Genomic DNA, 22,291 nt, shown 5'->3' on the forward strand with positions numbered 1-22,291 from the left:
TATTGAATGCAGCACTTTAACAGCATCATCTTTAGGATTTTAAATAGCTCGGCTGGAATACTGTCATCTCCACTAGCTTTGTTGTTACTAATGCTTCCTAAGGCCCACTTGACTTCACTCTCTAGGATGTCCGGCTCAAGTTCAGTGACTGCACTATCATGGCTATCAGGGACATTCAGATCTTTCCTGTATAGTTCTTCTGTGTATTCTTGCCACCTCTTCTTAATCTCATCTGCTTCTGTTAGGTCCCTGCCTTCTTTGTCCTTTATCATACCCGTCTTTGCACAAAACGCTCCCTTGAGATCTCCAATTTTCTTGAAGAGATCTCTAGTCTTTCCCATTCTGTTGTTTTCCTCGATTTCTTTGCATTGTTCATTTAAGGCGGCTTTCTTGTCTCTCCTTGCTATTCTCTGGAACTCTGCATTCAGTTGGGTATATCTTCCCCTTTCTCCTTTGCTTTTCGCTTCCCTTCTTTCCTCAGCTACTTGTAAAGCCTCATCAGACAACCACTTGGCTTTCTTGCATTTCTTTTTCTTTGGGACGGATTTCGTTGCTGCCTCCTGAACAATGTTACGGACCTCCGTCCATAGTTCCTCAGGCACTCTGTCTATCAGGTCTAATCCCTGAAATCTATTCCTCACCTCCACTGTATATTCATCAGGGATATGATTTAGGTCATACCTGAACGGTTTAGTGGTTTTCCCGATGTTCTTCAATTTAAGCCGAAATTTTGCAAGAAGCAGCTCATGATCTGAGCCACAGTCAGCTCCAGGTCTTGTTTTTACTGACTGTATGGAGCTTCTCCATCTTTGGCTGCAAAGGACATAATCAATCTGATTTCGATATTGACCATCTGGTGACGTCCATGTGTACAGTCGCCTCTTGTGCTGTTGGAAAAGAGTGTTTGCTATGATCAGCATGTTCTCTTGGCAAAACTCTATTAGCTTTTGTCCTGCTTCATTTTGTACACCAAGGCCATGCCTGCCTGTTATCCCGGTGATTTCTTGACTTCCTACTTTAGCACTCCAATCCCCTATGATGAAGAGGACATCTTTTTTTGGTGTTAGTTCTAGAAGGTGTTGTAGGTCTTCATAGAACCGATCAACCTCAGCTTCTTCGGCCTCAGTGGTTGGGGCATAGACTTGAATTACTGTGATGTTGAATGGTTTGCCTTGGATTCGTACTGAGATCATTCTATCATTTTTAAGATTGTACCCCAGTACTGCTTTTCCCACCCTTTTGTTGACTATGAGTGCTACTCCATTTCTTCTAAGGGATTCTTGCCCACAGTAGTAGATATGATGGTCACCTGAATTAAATTCGCCCATGCCTGTCCATTTTAGTTCGCTGATTCCCAAGATGTCGATGTTCAATCTTGCTATCTCATGTTTGACCACCTCCAGCTTACCTTGATTCATTGATCTGACATTCCAGGTTCCTAAACAATATTGTTCTTTACAGCATCGGATTTTCTTTTCACCGCCAGACACATCCACAGCTGAGTGTCCTTTCGGCTTTGGCCCAGCCGCTTCACTCTTTCTGGCGCTACTTGGAAATACCCTCTGCTCTTCCCCAGTAGCATATTGGACACCTTCCGACCTGAGGGGCTCATCTTCCAGCATCATATCTTTTAGCCTTGTGATATTTTGGCCACCATGGGGTTTTCTTGGCAAGAATACTGGAGTGGGTTGCCATTTCCTTCTCCAGTGGACCACATTTTGTCAGAACTCTCTGCCATGACCTGTCCGTCTTGGGTGGCCCTGCACGGCATAGCTTATGGCTTCACTGAGTTACGCAAGCCCCTTCGCCACAACAAGGCAGTGATCCATGAAGGGGAATCTGAAGAATTACTGTGTTCCAATTTGCATATTAGTTCAGGAAGTGTGAATTGGGTCAGTTTGCTTAAAAATGAAGACCAAACCAAAATATCCCCAACCCCTAGCTGGCACATCATGGTATCTGTGGAAAAGCCCCCCACACACACACACACAATTATATAGCAAACTCATAATTGGAATATCAAGTATATGTGAAGACCGGAAGAATGAAAGCCTATCATTCAGGGGAAAGCATCAAAGTTATCAGGCAGGTCTGATTTCTGGAAAGTTTCCCTGGCAACAGTGTGGTTTAATAGCCTGTTTGCATGGAGGAGGGCTGTTGTTGGTGAAAGATAATCTAAAATGAGCCCAGGCAAAGCTCTGAGAACAGAGTTTCTGGCTCTGTAATAAAGACAAAGAAATGGAGTGCATTGGTTACAAAGCTGACATTTTGTATGACATTAGCTGATTCTTACATTCAGCAGAGGTAGCCTGTCATACTACTTTGTGTTGTAATCACTTAAAAAGCCATTTGAAAAACTGTAACAACCCCCTCCCCACAGCGACAACTATTTGCTGCTTTGCCATTGTGACATTTCTTGCCTTGAAGGGATCTCTGAAGGACTCCAGTCCCTTGCTGTTCCATTCTAGCTTCTCTGTAACACGGCTTCCCCCCCCCCCTTTTCAGTTATGCTCGTGACTGTGGACAGAACATAAGGGATATGCACATGACCCCCTCACACACACACACACACACACACACACACAGAGTCAGTGAACATGTGAGAGGAAGCTGGCTTGCTCCTGTTAGCCACATCTCCAGCAGCTCTGTTTTTCAGGCTGGTGTGAAAGAGGCCAACACAGGGCCAACCCAAGACATTTTCCTGCTCAAGGCAAAAGGCAAGAAGATGCCCTCCACCATCCCAAGAACAGAAGCTGACCTGACTGGCACTGCCAGGTTGGCAGCTCAGAAGGCTAGGCAAAGCTGGAGGCCTCAAGAGGAGGGGATTTAGGAAGAATGGTTGAAGTGGGTTGCCACCACTGTTTCCCCATCCTCCAACATTCACCACCCAAGGCAGCCAACTCACTATGCCTAATGGCCGGGTTGGCCCTAGGCCCGTGTGCCTAAGATGTTGCAGCCAAGAATGTGGCCATTGTGAACATGTCAGCATCAGGGCATGGCTAGTAGCACACTCCTGCTCCCTCCTTATGTGTTCATGTAAGGATTGTAACATGGGGAGGGGGGTAACAGAAGGCTGGTATGTGAGAGCAATCTATCTTTCACTGAGTGTCACAATCCCCAGACATGTTCCTGTTCCTCTACAAGTATGAGGGACAGAAATCTGGGGGTAGTAAACCTTAGAAACTGGGACATGGGAGGGCTCCAAATTGAAAGTCTGGAATCTGAATAGTTCCCGGATCTAGGTCCTATTCAGGTGCTCCCCGTCACACACCATTGCATCCATGCCCTCCCACTGTCCACAGCTTGGGGGGCACATCTGTAGATGGGAGCCAGCTCCATACAAACAGGCTGCTCTTGTACTGTGGAACCCTGCACAATCGAGGTGACTACATCACAGCGTGAGCCCCCATGTGCAGAACGGACTCCTCTCTACAGATGTTCCCCCTACTCACATAGGGACCTCTACTGTCCCATAGGAGGGACAGGATGGTAGAGATGTGTGTTACGTGTTAACCACATAAGGAGGAAATTAAGTATTAATTCAAGTTCCCAGTCACTTCAGGGTCCCATAGGCAAGCTGGATGTAGGCTGGATGGACTTCTGCAAACATGTTTTCTCCTGCCATGCACCTCCTCTGGGAGCCACAAAGAGAGTCTACAACTTTGGGGAGGTCATTACAATTCCCCTATAATTATCAAAATCATTGGGATTGATTTGTGTTCCTAGTACCAAAGTCCCATTGGGTTTCCAGAGGTCACTTTTGATGATGATGATGATATGGTGGAACCCAGAATCATCTATAATTTCTTGCACCAAATTTAGAAAGAGAGCTATGTAAAGATATATCCTGGCCTACTAAGGATCAAGGCTTGGATTAAAATCACCTGGGAGGGTGTGTGTCTGTCAGTGTGATATTATTTCCATTAGCACTGAAGTCAGGCTTGAAGTATCTTGCAAGGGAATTGTACTTGTATGTCTTTCCCAGCATATTTCTTTCCTAAAGCTCTAACTGGGTATGATAAAGCCAGTTCAAGGAGGGTAGCTGTTGCTCGTTTGTGCCACACCTCCATCACCCCAAAATGCTGCTGCTGCTGCTGCTGTTGCTTCATTTGCCCTTTGGGATAGTGACGAAAGTAAGTTCGGGTATCTTAGGTCTGCGAATGTATCCACATGATTATTACAGACCAGGAGATTACCTCATTGCTGGAGTTATACCCACGAGGACAGCCGTGCATCCAACACATGCTTTCAGGCGTGACCCTGTCCGTGACTTCTTCCCGTGAGTGTTACTTGCTGTTAATGTTTCTTTGTTCGCCAGTTCTGGCCTTAGCTGCTACAGTATACAGCAGCCTTCACCAATCTTGTGCCCTCCAAATGTGTTGGACTACAACTCCCATCATCTCTGTGCCAATTAAGATTTAAAAGAATGGCATAAATTAATATCTTTCTGGCCACAGGGATTGCCTTATTAAAAATGAATATTATCAAAAGGTTATTGTTTATTTCTACAAATGCACCAATACAGCTTTCTTTGGTATATTTGGATGCAGGGGAAAATGCAAAGGTCTGTTTCATGCGTGCACCATGCCTCTGAGAAGTTTCAGCAGTTCCAGTGCTTACCCAGGGTTTGTTATTTTTGAAACAGACTTGTGGCATTTCTGTGATACGAGGCTTATTAAGGGAAAACTTCTGGATCTACAGACTCAGAACTCTTAGTCCAAATGGCCTTAATCTAGATGACAATTCCTAAGCATTATACCAGCCATACCTCAGTTTTTCCTCCTAAGTAATTTTCATCTCCAGGCATTCCAAACTGCCACACCTCGTATCCATCTAACAGCACAACTACTGACAAGGGCAGAAGCTGAAAGGTTTAGCTCAAAATATATATATTTAAAATACTCTCTTAGACCTTCTATAGGCTGAGCATCAGATTTCTAGGGGAACCTATAGTGCCATAAGGTTTCCTGCAAAACAGCAAAGTTGGATCTCTGGCCCTTTCTGTCTCAGTTCCACTACAGACTGCTGGACACACACAGAGACGTCACTCACTCACTCCCATCCCCTTGGTTGAGTGAAGAAAGATGAGTCAACTCTGTCCATCATCTTTGCCTTCTTGGGCCATCCTAGCTCCCAGTAAAACTCATCACCAGCATGTTACTGGCTATCAACTGCCCTTTTCAGGTCTTAAGAGGTATTGCCTCAAGGCACCCACACTGATAGTATTACTTACAAAAATCTTACAGTCAAATATGACAGAGCTGAAAGGGATCCTGAATCTCTTTGCAATCAGAGGCACTGGGCAGTAAGGGATACTGAAAGGTAATTCAGACAACCCCAAACCCTTAACAGTATGCTAATTAGTGATGTCAGAGAATTCTGCAACGGATCTTGGTGAGGCCGAATGCCAGTGCATTCTGCCCCCCGAAATCCATTGCAGAATGAAGCCCCCGCCCCACCCAACCCAAGAAAGGTGCACGGGACAAAGTCCCCGCTGCCCCCACCCCACAAAAGGTGGGCAAAACGGAGCACTTACCTACTCCCGTCCGCGCTGCTTTGCGAATGGCGGCCATCCTGCAGCCTCCATTTGCTTCCTCCTCTCAATAGCCGTGATAGGCTACATACGTAGCCTATCATGGCTAACGCAGGGACGCCATTTGGGTTTTTTTCCCCCTGCTGTGATAGGCTACGTAAGTACTTGCGTAGCCGATCACGGCAGGGGGGAAAAAAAACCAGCGTACGCAAATGGCGGTGGCCGCCGCCATTTGCATACACTGGGGTTTCCCCCCGCCTTGCCGTGATAGGCTACGTAAATACTTACGTAGCCTATCACGGCTCAATACAGGGACGCAAATGGCAGCAGCTACAACAGCCGCCATTTGCATCCCTGCAGGGCTTCCCAGCGGCCGGATGTCTGGCTGCGGGTGGCTGGAACTGGCCGGTGGCTCCGTGGCTTGGCCGCGGAGCGGAGCCGGCCAAGCAGGATTTCGGGGGGAGGGATGGGGCACCTCCCCCCCACTGCGGATGCCCCTGTGTGGAGCCAGGTAAGGGATTCGTACATCCCTAATGCTAATATCTCAAGGAAACTTTCAGGGGTGTCATTGGCAATAATGATACAAAAACTATGCAGCAAGCAGGTCTGTATGTTTGTTACATGTTACTTTGCTTGCTCACTGAAAATTCTAACCTGATATTTAATGGTAGATATACCTACACCATGATACAGTCTAGAATAAGATCTCTCCTTATCCACCTTATCCATTTAATAACAAGATCTGGCAACTATAATTTCATATGAAACATTTTCATAAAGACATAATAAGTTGAAATCAATTCCAATGAACTTTCAGGCCCAGAATATTGCTAATGTCTGATATATTCAATCACAACTGAGTTGTAGTCCAGTTGGGAGAAGGAAAAAGAAACTAGCAAGATTTTGATGAAATGTTTATACATTGTTTTAGCATCATGTCTTAATTGAATTGTTGATGTAACTGAATTACTAATATGTATTGCTGTTTACTATTGTGTCCTTTTTTAGATACTGTATTTAGCACTATCTTGTGGGTAAAATGACTATCATCAAATATTATTAGGGTGAAGATAATATTATCAAATATTATCTTCACCCTTAGTTCTTTTTTTTAATGACTAAAAAAATTCATAGATGAATCCATAGATCCATCAAAATTCATAGATCCATTAAACACAACAACTAAAAGTAGGTATCCCTGAGTACCAGATGCTGAGGATAATAGAAGCCAATGCTTCTGCCTTCTTGCAATGAGGCATCTGGCAGATGCTGTCAGACACTGAATGTTGGACAACAGAAGAACATCAGTTAACAAGAGTTGTGCTGGGTCAGACCGAAAGCCTATCTAGTCCCATGTTCTGTTCTCACAGTAGCTAACCAGGTGCTTATGGGAAGATAGACCTATGGCCTAATTTAGGATGGCGGAACTTGAATTATTAAAGGAATGTTTATAGATCTGTTCTCCAAATACTCAACCTACTGGAAATCTACATGGCACTGTCATTTGAGTTTAAGGAGCAGGAAGTGGACACAGCATTTTTTAGTTGGTCGATATTCCACTTAATTATCATTTCAGGTTATTGGAGAGGAACTACCAGCATGCCCTGGCCATCTTGTTTGCCATTAATGAGATCAATCAAAACCCACAGCTCTTACCCAATATAACCCTAGGCTACAATATTTACGAAAACTGTTTCAGCTTCCGGATAGTCTATGAAGCCACGATAGACCTGCTCTCTTCTGCATACTGGATGGTCCCTAATTTCCAGTGTGAGAGGCAAGAACTCTTGGCTGTTATTCAAGGAGGGGACTTTGAAACCTTTTTTCAGATGGCAACCATGTTAAATGTTTACAAGATCCCTCAGGTAAGGACAGCAATGGGGACCAGTCTAAGGAATCTCAGATCTAACTCTTGATACTGCTGAAACTGCAGTATTCAGGGGGAAAAAACCTGGGCTCATGGAACTAGGATGGCCTGGTGTTCAAACTTGCAGAGGTCCCAAAACAACAAAAGTGATACAGGAACACACATGTGCCAGTTTATTTTGGATCAGCTTGCTCAATGTTTCCAAGAATGCGTCCTTCCTCAGATACAGAGGCAAGATATACACCACAAAAATACTATGGACAACTCAACTATATATATTCACAAATACATTGCAAACTTTCAACACACACACAAAAATCCCTAGTAAAACTTTTACATGAATGTATTCATAAACAATTGAAATGTATAAAACAAGTGCAACAAAGCCAACTAAACACAACCACCCACTGAAACTAAAGATCTGTTACCTGCACTAAACAAAACTCCTTCCCAATGCACATTCACATAGCACAGAAATACCATGTATCTCTATAAAGGTCTGATATTAGCAACATTTCCCCCCAGGGCTCATCTCAAAACCCCCAAACCCAAAGTGCTGTTCTGTACTGCCCAGGGACTATCACTAATCTTCATTTTTATAATAAAGGGGGGCGGGGTGGAGAATCCAAAAGATAATTAAAAGAAAGAAATTGAACACATGATTGAATGTGTGTGTACAATTTATTTTATTACTTACAACCCTTTCCTTATTTGTCAAAAGAACATCCCGTGGCTTGGCACATCGACACAAGCTAAACTGGCACCTGTGTCATCCTGTATCACTTCTGTTGTTTTTTGGCTACTTTTGTTGCCTCCCTGTTGTTGGCCCTACTTTAAAGAGGGCAGACCTCTATTTTGGAGATCTGGCAGACATTATCCATTTGACGAGGTGTTCAATCCAAGTCTGATTTAAAGCCAAAGAACCATAAGAAGGGGGAACAGCAGGGGGGCTGAAGTTGCCCATCAACAGTTAGGAGAACCTGGACAGCAGACTGAGCAGGCACACAGGTCACGGAGGGAGTAATCCTATCTGGATCGACAGCCGCCTCGGAGCCTGGGGGAAACCACCTATCCAGTGCAGGGAGGGAGGAGTGGTGAGGAGCGGATCTCCTCCTCACTCCCCCCGCCTGGCTTTCACATCTAGACAGCCAATTTTGGCTGTCTAGCCGCGGGACCTCGGAGCGTGGGAAGCAGCAGCCGGACAACACATAGGATGTGTCACACCAGCATTTCCAACCTCCCTGCCCCAGCCCGCCCCCGGGAATGCCCCATTTTCGCCACTCTGCACTGTGCACAGAGCATGGGCTCTGAGGTCGGTTCCTGGAAACTGATCTATCCTATGGCAGTCTAGCCACTGACTAGTAGTCATAAGATTGCACCCTTAGTTAGTCTTCTCCAATATGGTAAGATGTATCTAGAATTACAATTATAGTTATTGGGCAGTATCTTAGGCCCAATCTACACAGAGGCATCTTCCGACACTGATGCAGCTTAAAACACATTTTCTTAAACTTGTATGCACTCCTCCCACGTAGCCAGTTAATGTGGTGTGGACTTTAAATAAAACTCACTTTTATGAGGCAAATGTGTAATCTTAAACTACATTTGGCTATGTAGGCAGAGTCTTGGGACAAGTTTCCTTTTCCTTTTATTTTTTACATCCATTAAGCTTATGAGCAAATGCAATCATGTGGAGGAGTGGAGATTCTGTGTGTGTGTGTACTGACTTTCTCAGGAGTAAGAGAATGCTGAGAATGTGAAGAGAATGTGATTTACTTCTGAGTAGATATGTATATCAGCCTGTTTTCAGCTAGTTGTTCCTTGAGGCAAAGAAATTAAAAGGACAAAGGAGAGAATTGGGAGGGCTTGACAAGACATTCCAAACTTACTTTTTGCAAAGGCAGGGGGAGGCGGGAGGGAATGAGCATTGCATTCACTCAGTTTACTGGGCAGGGCAAAGAGAGGGAGTGGGAGAGAAGCCAGCAAAAATGTGTGCATGTTATTCACAGATTCACCCCTCTGCAGGTATGCATTGGCAAACACTATTTTAAAAAACAAAATCCCTATCTTGGTTGGTGAAGCCAAAAGGAATGGGTTAAGTCCTCTCCCTCTCGGGTCCATCCTTTGCTGACACAACTTTCCATTCCTCTGAAGCCATTCCCCTCCCCCCAGTAGTACCACAAGTTTAGGGCACACTGAGTCCCAAAACACAAGGAAGTTGCAACACAGGGAAAATCCGTGACAAAAGGACTTTGGAAAAGCAGTTTTTTGCAAGAAAATCCAGGACTGATACAGGTTTGGGGTAACGTTATGTGTCGCATCCGTGTGTGAGGCGCAGTAGCACCACAGTAAATTTCCTCTGTAGATTGGCCCTTACTGACTACTAGCGGAACAGGAACTAGTGGTTCCATAAAGAACCAGAAATGAGCAGTGAGATGCATTGTATTCCTATTTAAATTATAGTTATTATTTCTAAATGTGCACCTATACACATTAACTTGTACATTCAAATGTCATGCACATTGGTGCTCTCTTTTGTCCTCATTTTTAGTAAGTAGTGTACATGGCCACCCTCCATGGGGCATTGAAGAATATGTAAAATCTTTTCCTCGGTTTGGGAATTTTCAGTTGATTTGTGCCTCAAGAAAGCTGTTTTGAATGCAAACACACATTGATTGCCTGTTGTGGCTTTGCATCGCTAGCAAGATGAGAGCTGAGTAATCAGAAATATATTTCTTTGTCCGCTGTATCCTAAATAAAAGGACAAGCGTAAAGTTGTGGGGGACTAGAGGTGTCGAAAGTCTCTTGACTTTCACACTGGAATCGGTTTAGATGTGGAATGGTATATAAATGTCCTAAATAAAATAAATAAATGTATTCTTTCTCTTTATGAATGATTGGGGAAATAATGTTAATTTCATTACATGACTATTAGTTTTGAAGCCTTTTTGCTACAAACATGAATTCTTCTTTGTTTTCTTTACTATTTATTCATTTCAGTATTTTCAGGCAAATCCTCTCCACAAAGCAGTTTACAATATAACCCAACTAATATTAATGTAATAAATTATATATGAATTCTTTAAATATATCAGAAGCAGAAAACCAGCTAGAGTGGTAGTTGGTCCACTGGATGACAAGGGAGTTAAAGGATTAGTAAAGGACGATAAAGAGATTGTGGAGAAACAGAATGCATTCCTTTCATCTGTCTTCACTGCAGCAGATGTAGAGCAGATATCTGTGCCTGAACTGACATATTTGGGAATGGTATCTGAGGAACTGAGGCAAATAGTGGTGACAAGACATGAAGTTCTCAATCTTATTGATAAACTGAAAGCTAACAAATCACTGGGCCTAGATGATATACATCCAAGAGTTCTGAAAGAACTCAACAGTGAAATTGCTGATCTGCTAACAAAAATATGTAACACCACATCCCTAAGATCAGCCTCTGTACCAGAGGACTGGAGAATGGCCAATGAAGTGCTTTTTTAAAAAAAAGTGTTACAGGGGATATCCAGGAAATTACAGACCAGTTAGCTTAATGTCTGTCCCAGGTAAATTCATGGAAAGCATTGTTAAAGATAAAATTAGTAAGCATATAGAAGGACAGCCCTGCTGAAAAAGAATCTACATGGATTCTGCAAAGGGAAGTCCTGCTTCACTAAACTTTTAGAGTTCTCTGAGAGTGTCCATATGGAAAGGAGTGATTCAGTAGACATTTTTTACTTGGACTTCCAAAACGCTTTTGACAAAGTCCCTCACCAAAGACTCCTGAGCAAAGTAATCACGGAATAAGGAGAGAGGGCCTCTTATGGATCAGTAACTGGCTAAAGAACAGAAAGCAGAGAGTACGAATAAATGGTAAAATCTCCTAATGGAGGGAAGTAAATCCCATGAAGATCTGTACTGGGACCAGTGCTTTTCAACTTGTTCATAAATTATCTGGATTAAGAGTAAGCAGTGAAGTGGCCAAATTTCCCAATGACACCAAATTATTTAGCGTGGTTTAAAGGGGGGTTGGGTGGGATTGCTAGGAGCTCCAAACTGAAAGAATGGGCATCAAAATGGTGAATGTGTCCGGGACTGTTTAGCTTACAAAAAAGGTGAGAAAGGGGATACATGATAGAGGTGTACAAAATTATGCATTCTCCTTCACTCATACTAGTTTCTGGGATCAATACTAGAACCCATAAAGCTGATTGGTTAGAGATTTGTGCAAGTTAAGCCTATTTAAGCAATTTAGCCAAGTTAAGCATATTTACAGCCGCAATTTGTGCAAATTATGCCCAAAAGTATGCATAAATTATGCAATTTATGGCTGCAATTTGCGTAAGTGCCAATTTTTAACTAGAAAAAAAACAGACGTAAAAGTTCCCAGATTTCAGGGAAAAGGCCCTGGCTTGGTTAGCAAATGCAAGCTGAGCTCGTGGCTCAAGGGAAATCCAGCAGACCCAAAAAGGCTTGGATTTCCCTGCGATAGCCATCTCTAGTAATAATGTTGAGGCCTATATTGGTGCAATGTGTACCAATAGTTATGATAACGGTATGATAATGGTATAACTGCTATGTGTAGATTCAGCCTAGGCTGCCAATGCCATATCTGAGTTCTTCAAAGCTGGCCAGCCTAATTTGCATATTATACACACTGTTAGCTAATTATGCAACATTTACTCTGATTTTGTATGGCAAAGGTACTTGGGTTGTTTATCTCCAATTTTAAGCATTTAAAAAATCTGGCAAAAGGATGTGCTTACCTACATGTGCAGGTACATTACCTGCAGGTACAGCAGCATGCATCTGTAACACTGGATATATTTATATTTATTATGCAAATAAAACTGAAGGATGTATACTTTAAAACTGCACTACAATTAAATGTGTTTTCTTAACTTTTAACTAAGTTATACTCAATTTTTTAATGTTCTTACACTACTCAGAACTAAGTCCTATTTAGTTCAATGGGACTTACTCTCAGGAAAGTGGGTATAGCGTTGATGCTCACTTATGTGGGAGCAAGCCACACTGAACTCAATGGGAGTTACTGCTGACATGCACTGAATTGTACTGTCAGGCAGATACCATTTTAGGCTAGTAATGTCTGAGTGTTATTTCCAACACTAAGCATTGATTCCTTTCATTACTAGCTCACTTACAGCTTTGTCAACCATGTTCTGAGCAATAAAAATCAGTTCCCTTCTTCCTACTGGATGAGCCCAAAGGAAACTCCACAGTACATGGGAATAGTTAAGTTACTGCTGTATTTGAGATGGACATGGGTTGGGCTTATTGCTCCAAAAAATGATGGCGGAGATCGGTTTGTGAGAACCATGGAGGTGATGGTCTTTGGGACTGGGATTTGTGTAGCTTTCACCCAAGGGATTCCACTTATATTTAATGACAACTACAGAGCTTTCCATCAAAAATTGTTATATTTTATTGCACACTTTACACAGAAGAAAGCCAATGTGCTTGTTTATTATGGAGATTCTGACTCAATGCTTCTGATGCCTCTTGTGCTGTTTGAAATTGAAAAAGAAAACTATGCCTCTTCAGGGAAAGTTTGGATCTCCACAGCTTTGTGGGGCTTCTCCTTAAGCACATCCTTTGGATATGGGGATATTAAGTTCTTCCATGGTGCACTGGCCTTCGTCATCCAAACGAACAAGAAGTCAAAGTTCGAGGACCTTTTCTTGATTCAAGATGAGCATTCCCTTGAAAACCTTTGGTTAGAAACATTTGACTGTGACAGTTCCAACTATAGATTGTCAAGGAAGACTTGGAAAAGATGCATAGGCAGGGGGACACTGGAGGGCCTTCCCGCAGGTTGGCTGAACAAAGTTATGTTTGCTGAGAGCTACAACATTTACAATGCAGTCTACGTTGTGGCACATGCCTTCCATGCCATGATTACAGCCTTATCTAGCTACATGGTGGCTACAGGAGTAGACAGACTGGACCTTCTGAATACAATGCAATCATGGCAGGTAAGAGAAAAATCCACTGAAATCACAATTGAAATGTGCAGTAGATTTTGGTCTTGTTTTCATTTCAGGCACCATTTTATTTCACTCAGACTCTAGGAACCTCTTGATCCCTTTGCCACTGCTTGCTGCTCCAATTATATATGACTGCATCCTAGTGGTAGGTAGAGCACATGCTTTGCATGCAGAAGGTCCTAGTTAAAAGGATCCAGGTAAGCAGATGTTGAGGATTTCTTTTCTCTGTCTGAGACCATGGAGAGCAGTTGACAGCGTAGACAATACAGGCCTACATGAACAAATAGGGCTGGTTCATACAGTCACAGACCAGCATGGCTTATTTAAGCTACATGGAGATGTGGTACAGGCTGGTGGCCATTTTGAACATTTAACCCCTGGTGGGGGGGGGTTGCCATGGTTTGCCGTGTCACCTGAACCCCAACAGCATGGCCTGTTGGAGGGGGAAATCACCCTCCAATCACCCTATGACAGCCCATGATTATTAGAGAGTTGTTTCCCCTTCCAACAAGCCATGCCACCTGGGTTTGACAAGCAGCAGCCAGAGCTTCAATAGGTAATGTGGCACCTGTGAGTGCTGCAGCTCATCATGGCTTAAATAAGCCATCCTGAGCTGTGGTGATCATGTGAACCAGGTCTCTATGGAGCTAAGCCATGTTTGGTATCTAGCTAAATCAGTAATTCCAAGACTGTGTGCCAGGCACTAGTGTGGTATAAAAATGGCTTGTTAGAATGCCATGAGAAAGAAAGGAATGAAAGGTTTTTGACATCCAACCCAAACTACCCACCCACAGAGATGCTTCCTTGCCGTCTTTCTGTGTGTTCCACTGTTTTGCTATTCATTCATTCATTCATTCATTCATTTCTATACCACCCAATAGCCAAAGTTGTCTGGGTGGTTCACAAAAATTAAAACCAAAGAGCACACAATAAAACAATATAAAATATATAAAACATTTTATTTATTTATTTATTTATTTATTTCTATACCGTCCAATAGCCGAAGCTCTCTGGGCGGTTCACAAAAATTAAATCCAAACAACACACAATAAAACAATTTAAAATATACAGAACATTAAAACCACAATATAACAATACAACCACAATAAAACCTAGCAGCAGTGCAGGAGTTTAAAATACAGATTTAAAACAGCAAGGATAAAAATTTAGAAAGCTAAAATGCTAAAATGCCTGGGAAAATAAAAAGGTCTTCACCTGGCGCCGAAAGGAATACAATGTAGGCGCCAGGCGAACCTCACTAGGGAGCTCATTCCAGAGCCGGGGTGCCACAACAGAAAAAGCCCTCCTCCTAGTAGCCACATTAAAACATTAAAACCACAGTATAGCATTACTTCCATCTTTCCAGTCAGTCTCCACTGCGGACTGGTCATTCCACCATATCTCTGTTGGGTGTGCATGCTTGATTCATACAATCATTTGTGCTAATTGAATTACCCGATGGTGCAGTTAGCTAATTTTAGACTTCAGACTGAATGGTCTTAAAGGGGGTTTTGTATTATTTCATTTATTTCAAAATGTGGTAAGCCAGCCCTGCTATGTTTGGAAAGCCAGAAGGAACACATCTAAAACTCATTTTTACAAATATTGCACTTTCTAGCTTCACCCTTTTCTGAGAAACATCCATTTTAACAGTGCTGCCATGGACGAGGTGTATTTTGACGAGGATGGGGAGTTGGTGGCTGACTATGATATTGTGAACTTGGTCATATTTCCTAACAACTCTGCTGTTAGAGTGAAAGTTGGGAAGCTAGAGACCCGGGCTTCTTCTGGTGTAGAGATGACCATTCATGAGGAGGCTATTGTGTGGCCCAGCTGGTTTAACCAGGTGAGAAATGTACTCATATTTTACAAGCTGATGTAAGGTAGTATCTAAGAGTGTGCATTGTGATCCTGGAGATCTCCAGTTCAAATTAATGGTGAATTCATCAGGTAGTTTTAGTCACACCACTAACCTAGTTCACATGATTGCTGGCACAACTTCTCATGTCATCAGAACCTGATAAGAGTTGCTTGTTGGGTGGGTAACAAACCAGTCCAGAACCTTACAACAGCTAGGGACATACGAAAGTCACTTACCTTTTAACGAAATTGATTTGCGGTGGGGGGGAGGTGCTCCATCCCTCCCCCCCGAATCCTGGCCGGCCGGGTCCACAAATGGCGGCGGCCGTAGCCGCCTCTGTTTGCGTCCCTGCAGTCAGCCGTGATAGGCTACATAAATGTTTATGTAGCCTATCAGAGCTGATTTAAAAGGGGAAAAAAAACATGTGTATGCAAATGGCGGCGCCCATGGGCGCCGCCATTTGCATTCCTTATTTTGACACGTCTTAGTCTACGTAAACATTTACGTAGACTAAGACGTCGAAAATAAGGGGAACGCAAATAGCGTAGCGTCTACACTATTTGCGTTCCCCTTATTTTCGCCGTCTTAGTCTACGTAAATGTTTATGTAAACTAAGACATGTCAAAATAAGGAACGCAAATGGCGGCGCCCATGGGTGCCACCATTTGCGTATGCGCGTGTTTTTTTTTTTCTTTTAAATCAGCCATGATAGGCTATGTAAACATTTACATAGCCTATCATGGTATTTTTTAAAAATCTAGCCGTGATAGGCTACGTAAATCTTCATGTAGCCTATCACATAGTTGTTGTTTTTTTACTGGAAATGGCGGCGGTGGCAGCCGGTCGGAAGACCGGCTGCCGCAGCCACCCCTGCCACCGAACCGCCGCCGGAGCCACCGCCGCCAGGAAGATTTGCCCAAGGTAAGTCCCGTCCCGGGCGGGCGGGGGGGCAGACCGTTTCGCCACCGATTTCGGGGGACCGAATGCACTGGCATTCGGCCCCCCCGAGATTTGCGGCAAAATTCTCTGACATCCCTAACAACAGCCCATGAGTTCTGGCAACTACCATGTGATCGTGCAAACGAGCCCATAGTCTCCTAGCCTCAGCCCCTCATTTCTTTGCCTGTATCCTGTTTGCTTATCCTTTGCCCCCCATATTTTATTATATCTAATAAAGAGGGGATGACCAGGTAGGCCTAGGAGGTTATAAATCCCTCCTTATGATAGGGATTGATCTCTGTCTACTTAAAGGCATTAGTGAGACCACTTCTTCAGATGTCTCCAACAATGTTGAAACTAGAAAATTTGAGTAATTAGAGGCCACTGCCTAAAATCCCCTCCCTGGACGACGGGTCGTAGCTAATTAGATCCAGATACTCCTCGATGGAATGAATTTCTAGGTTCAGTTCAACCAGAGCTTAGGCCATGTTTGGCACTGAAACTGCCTTGGTCGTGGGATAACCTTTGCTAGGAGAGAGTCAGGAGGAATGCAACCCTATTGATTCTTCTGCACCTCTCAATGGCTTTCGATATATGATATATATGGTATCCTTCTGGAGAGGTTGTCTGAGCTGAATGTGGGCATTACAGCTTTACAGTGTTTCTGCTCATACTTGAATGGTTGCTTCCACATGGTGGTGCTGGGGGATTTCTGCTTTACCCCATGGCATTTAGGCTTAGGGTCCTGCAGGGTTCCCATCTTATGCCCCTAAAATTTACATGAAACTACTGAGTGAGGTCATCTGGAGATTTAGACTGCAGTGCCATCAGTAAGCTGATGACATGCAGCTCTATCTCTCTTTTTCATCAGATCCAGATGAGGTGGTAGATGTGCTGAATCAGTGCCTGCCTGCAGTGATGGACTGGATGAAGGTGAATAAACTGAAGCTCAATTTAGACAAGACAGAGATACTACCAGCCTCCCCCACCCCCAAAATGACCACCCAGAGAATCACAAACTATTTTATTCCTGCAGTCATTATGGCGCTATGATTTAAGTGAGCTTAAAACACAAAACTGCATATGTGCAGATAATTTTCTCCTTTTTATCAGGACTGGAAAAGAGTTTTCTTGTTATATTTCTAACACATCTGGAATATAAAAGCAGCTTTAAAGCATGGAATTGTCAGGATTGATTCTGAGCACAGGGAAATAGTTAGGAGCTCAGATTCAGAAGAGGAGCAGCCAAAACTGGGGGAAGTTTTTTCACAGGCCAGTTCAGATATGGATAGTTGTGCTTCTCAGGTTACCAACTCCCAGATGGCCGGGCATGAAGCTTCATCCCTGCCCCCCTCTGTGAGAAGCAGCGGGGAGGAAGAGGCGGGGCTTGAGGTCTGTGACCTAAGAGACACCAGGCAGAGATGCAGAGCTAAGAGGGAAACGTCAGGGGCGGCGTTTAGACACTTGAACCGTTTAGTGATGCATGAGAGGCTACGCTGGGGAGCAGCAGGCAAGGGCAGGACCTCCTTCCCTAAGTTAGCCTAGTCAGACAGCCGCCTTTTCAAACTGCAGGCAACTTTTGTTTATTCCATTTGAATCCCCTGGGGGCATTCCTTTGTAGCCAGAGAGTCTTCGAGGATTTGCATCTTTAATGAATAATGAATTCAAGGCATGAGACTGAAGCCTCTCTTTTTGTTTGTGAGTGCTTGAGGAAGGTGGGGGCAAAGGGAACCCTGACAGCAATAATGGTGGTGAGGGGAGACATCTTAGTTGTGTGCTTCACAACTGAGGTACTGTAGACAGCCATCTAAAGCCCCCTCCCCTGCCCCCCCCCAAGCCCATTAAGTCCAGGGTCTAAGATCACCTAGCTGCACCATTGTGTACTGACTGGGTGAGAGGTGTTCAACTTGTTCTGGGAGAGGCTGCACTCCTTCTAAAGGAATACACTTTTAGTTCAGGGGTGCTTATAGATCCTTCTTTGTCATTCAAGGCACACGCATCTCCTGTGGCACAAAGCATCTTCTATCAGGTTAGGCTGTGTGCCAGCTACAATCCTACCTGGGTAGAGACAGCTTCAGTGATCCATGCCCTGGTAACCCCCTATTTAGATTACTGCTATGTGTTTTATGTGGGGCTACCCCTGAAAAATCAGTTAAAATATGCTAGCTAGGTTACTGACTGGGACTGGGCATTATGCTGGTATTGTATCACCTTCACAGGCTCCCAGTTTGTTTCCAGACCCATTTCACATTGCTGCTCTTCATGGCTTTGGGCCACAGTATATGAAGGAACACATCTTCCTGTATATTCCTATGCAAGTCCTGAAACCTGCTCCGAGTACCCTCCCATACGGAGGTGCTGCGGGTGCCTACTTGGGAGCAGGCCTTTTCAGTAGTAGTCCCCCAGTTATGGTACACCCTCCCCAGTGAGATCTGCATGGGATTTGTTATCCTTTCAGTGCCAGGCAAATACTTTTTTAAAAATTCTTTCAGGCCTTTTAAATCCTCTATTTCTGCTGTTCCACTGTGTTTTTAAATAGTTTTATCTTTGATATTTTTAGTAGTCCTTGTGATGCCTTTATTTAACCTCTGCTGCTTTTGATTGATCGCTGCTTTTAAGTGTTTTTGTTTCTCTATGGCTTTTGGATTTTATTTGTGTTTATTTGTGTTTTTATTTTATGTTGCCCTAAAACCTATCAGCTATCTCACTATTAAGAAATCTTAGAAATAGATTTTAAAGCATTGTAATATGGGATAATAATAGAGGGCTATGATAGGTTATTACTGAGATGGCATATAAGAAGTATTTTGTAGCACCTTAAAGACTAAAAGATTTATGGCATAAGCTTTTGTGGACTAGGGTCAGATGCAACTTGGGATGTGAACTGTAGTCCATGAATGTTTATGCCATAATACGTTGGTCTTTAAGCTGCTACAGGACTCCTTGTTTTTGCTGCAACAGACAAACGTTGCTACCCCACCCCTGAGAGACGTGTACAAAAAGAGAGGGATAGAGGACAGTAATGTCAGTTGTTCTGCAAGTCACTGACCCATCAACACAGAATGGCATTTGTACAGAGAAAGCACATACTCTTCCAACACTTTTTTTTAAATGCCCTTTAGACAAGGCCCAACTCTGTCTGTACTGAAAGCTGTCAAGCTGGCTACAGCAAGGTGATTCCAGAAGGACAGCCAATTTGCTGCTATGGTTGTGACCCATGCATGGAAGGGACAATTTCTACCCACACAGGTAGGTGTCTCTGAAGAAACAGCAGGAATGAAGAGCAGGTTCACTGCAAATGTCATTATACTAGGTCTGAAAAAGAAATTTTGCATCAAGTTTGGTCATCTTTGCAAAATCCAGCTCCAGGATTTCATCATGAAGGTTTTTCCCAACCAGTTTAAAATTTAATACTTGAGGTATTGTGAATCAATTTTGGGATGATAATTTTGCCAAATGCAAGACTTGAGAGAACAGCCCCTAAGGTCTAGCCTGTTCGCCTATGTGCTTGCAGAGGGTCACTGCTTCACCATAGCTTTCACCCATGCAGGTTACTCAACATCATGTGGTATATCCACACTATTGACCATGATGTCTGGTACTCATGTTTTATGGCTGCATTTTTGCAGTAGTGTGTGAAGACTCCATGGTCATTTCACCATGAGTGAATATCTTGTCCTGTCTCTATGCCTTTGTCATGAGCGCTTGCAGTGGTTTAATACTACCACTCACTAGGGATGGCAGAGAATTCCGCCACGGATCTCGGTGAGGCCGAATGCCAGTGCATTCGCCCCCCCTAACTCCGTGGCGGAACGGCCTGCCCCCCCACCCCCCCACCCCCCCATGGATCCCCCCTGGGACGAGACTTACCTGGGGCGGTTCTTCTGGGCGGCGGCTTTGGCAGCGGCGGTGGCTGGTCTTCCGACCAGCTGCCGCCACCGCCATTTCCAGGCTTGTAAAAAACACACACACACACGACATGATAGGCTACATAAATCTTTACGTAGCCTATCATGGCTGGGTGGGTTAAAAAACAAACAAACCCGCATAGGCAAATGGCAGCGGCTACAGCCGCCGCCATTTGCATTCCTTATTTTTGCCATCTTAATCTACGTAAATATTTACGTAGACTATGACTGTGAAAATAAAGGGGAACGCAAATAGCTCAATGGGCGCTATTTGCGTCCCTTTTTGATTCACCGTTTTAGCCTATGTAAAGATTTATGTAAAAGAAAGACTTACCTGGGCATTCAGGACAAATAATTTCATCTCTGATTTAGACATGGCTGTAGCTGTACCACATATCTTGGCTTTCTCTGGCTCAACAGCATTTATTGTCTGACCAGTAACTATTTCCTCAGCACTACATTCCTGGTTCTCTAGGCCTGACTGGCTGCGGAAGGGGGGCGGGGAGAGAGAATATGCCACATTTTGGTAGTTAATTCTCTAAGTCTGAGCCACTGAAATCATTGTTTCTTTCAGATGCAGACCATTGTCATGAGTGCCCTGAAGATCATTACCCAAACAATGACAGAGATCACTGTATCCCCAAGATTATAGTCTTCCTGTATCATGGAGAACCTCTGGGGATTACCTTGGTTTTCTTTGCTCTCCTCTTGTGCCTAAGCACAACTTTTGTTTTAGGAACATTCATTAAATACCAAGACACTCCGCTCATCAAAGCCAACAACCGTAACCTCACCTACATGCTCCTTGTCTCCCTCCTGCTTTCCTTTTTCTCCTCCTTCCTATTCATTGGCCAGCCTCAGAAGGTGACCTGCCTTCTCCGCCAAACTGCCTTCAGCATCATCTTCTCAGTCGCCGTCTCTTCTGTGCTGGCAAAAACAACCACTGTGGTGCTGGCATTCATGGCCACAAAGCCAGGCAACAGCATCACGAAATGGGTGGGGAAGAGTGTGGCAAACACCATCGTCCTTTTCAGTTCCATTATTCAATTAGGCATCTGCAGTGTCTGGATCGGAATCTCTCCCCCCTTCCCAGAATTTGACATGGATTCCCAGATTGGACAGATCATACTGCAATGCAATGAAGGGTCTGTCACCATGTTTTACTGTGCCCTAGGATATATGGGTTTTCTGGCTGCCATTTCTTTTACGGTGGCTTTCCTAGCCAGGAAGCTGCCTGGAGCATTCAACGAAGCCAAGCTGATCACCTTCAGCATGCTGGTGTTTTGCAGTGTTTGGATGTCCTTCGTGCCAACCTACCTGAGCACCAAAGGAAAATACATGGTAGCCGTGCAGATCTTCTCTATCTTGGCTTCCAGTGCTGGGTTACTGGGTTGCATCTTCCTTCCCAAATGCTACATAGTTGTACTGAGGCCACATTTGAATACAAAGGAGCACCTAATGATGAAAAGGAAAAAATAGCTGGTCCCTAATACAGTCTTTTATAATGTGATATTCTCTGCCAAATATACCTGTAACCTGTAGCAATACCAACATGATGGTCATGGACATGGTTTGGGACCTCTCTGACTATGATCCCCCTCTGAGTCTTTGGATGCCACAAAGAAATGCTGTTATGTATTTTGAATGTTTATCTTAAAATTATCAGGAACAATATAAATGCAATTATCTCTTTTGTATGTAATGTACATATCACTATTAGTGATACAATGCATCAATATGACAATTTAAATTGTAGGATCCTTGGGACAAGAACCAGTTTTTTTTATGCTTTATTACTTTGTAAAGTGCAGTGTATAGTATTCATGCTACATAAATGTAATAATAAAATAAACACCTCCAGGTTGAGGCATTTACAAATTCAGCTGTGCTCCCCAAAATGAGAACATTGTAAGCCAAGGGTCCTGCCTTAATTTCTACACAGTGGGTAGGATCCAGACTTAATGGTGCCTGAAGCAATCCCACTAAAATCAATTGAATTACTAACTGAAGTTGCATTGATTTCAGTGGATCTACAACTCTAAATATGACTAAATTTGGATCCAGCCCAAGGTAAGCAGTAACAAGTGTTGCACAATCTCACATATTCTCACAACCTAGGTTCCGTGTATCCACACTTTCCACTTTCCACTTCCAGTCAGCTCCAATCCTCTTCCTCCACAAGGT

At 43.6% G+C, this 22,291-nt stretch overlaps 1 protein-coding gene across 1 annotated transcript; it reads left to right on the forward strand.

The window, feature by feature from the left end:
- The first annotated feature begins 4,007 nt into the window (after positions 1–4,007).
- On the forward strand, positions 4,008–21,586 carry LOC146355324 (vomeronasal type-2 receptor 26-like). The gene is made up of 6 exons (XM_084829870.1): positions 4,008–4,279; positions 7,110–7,398; positions 12,548–13,387; positions 15,018–15,245; positions 19,322–19,448; positions 20,682–21,586. Exons 1-6 carry the CDS (start codon positions 4,080–4,082, stop codon positions 21,584–21,586), a joined length of 2,589 nt encoding a protein of 862 aa, XP_084685996.1. The 5' UTR covers positions 4,008–4,079.
- The last annotated feature ends 705 nt before the right edge of the window (positions 21,587–22,291 follow it).

Source organism: Heloderma suspectum, chromosome 2 (genome assembly GCF_057233095.1).
Source record: "Heloderma suspectum isolate Gila_16-S chromosome 2, 16-S_ref, whole genome shotgun sequence".
Classification (NCBI taxonomy): domain Eukaryota; kingdom Metazoa; phylum Chordata; class Lepidosauria; order Squamata; family Helodermatidae; genus Heloderma; species Heloderma suspectum.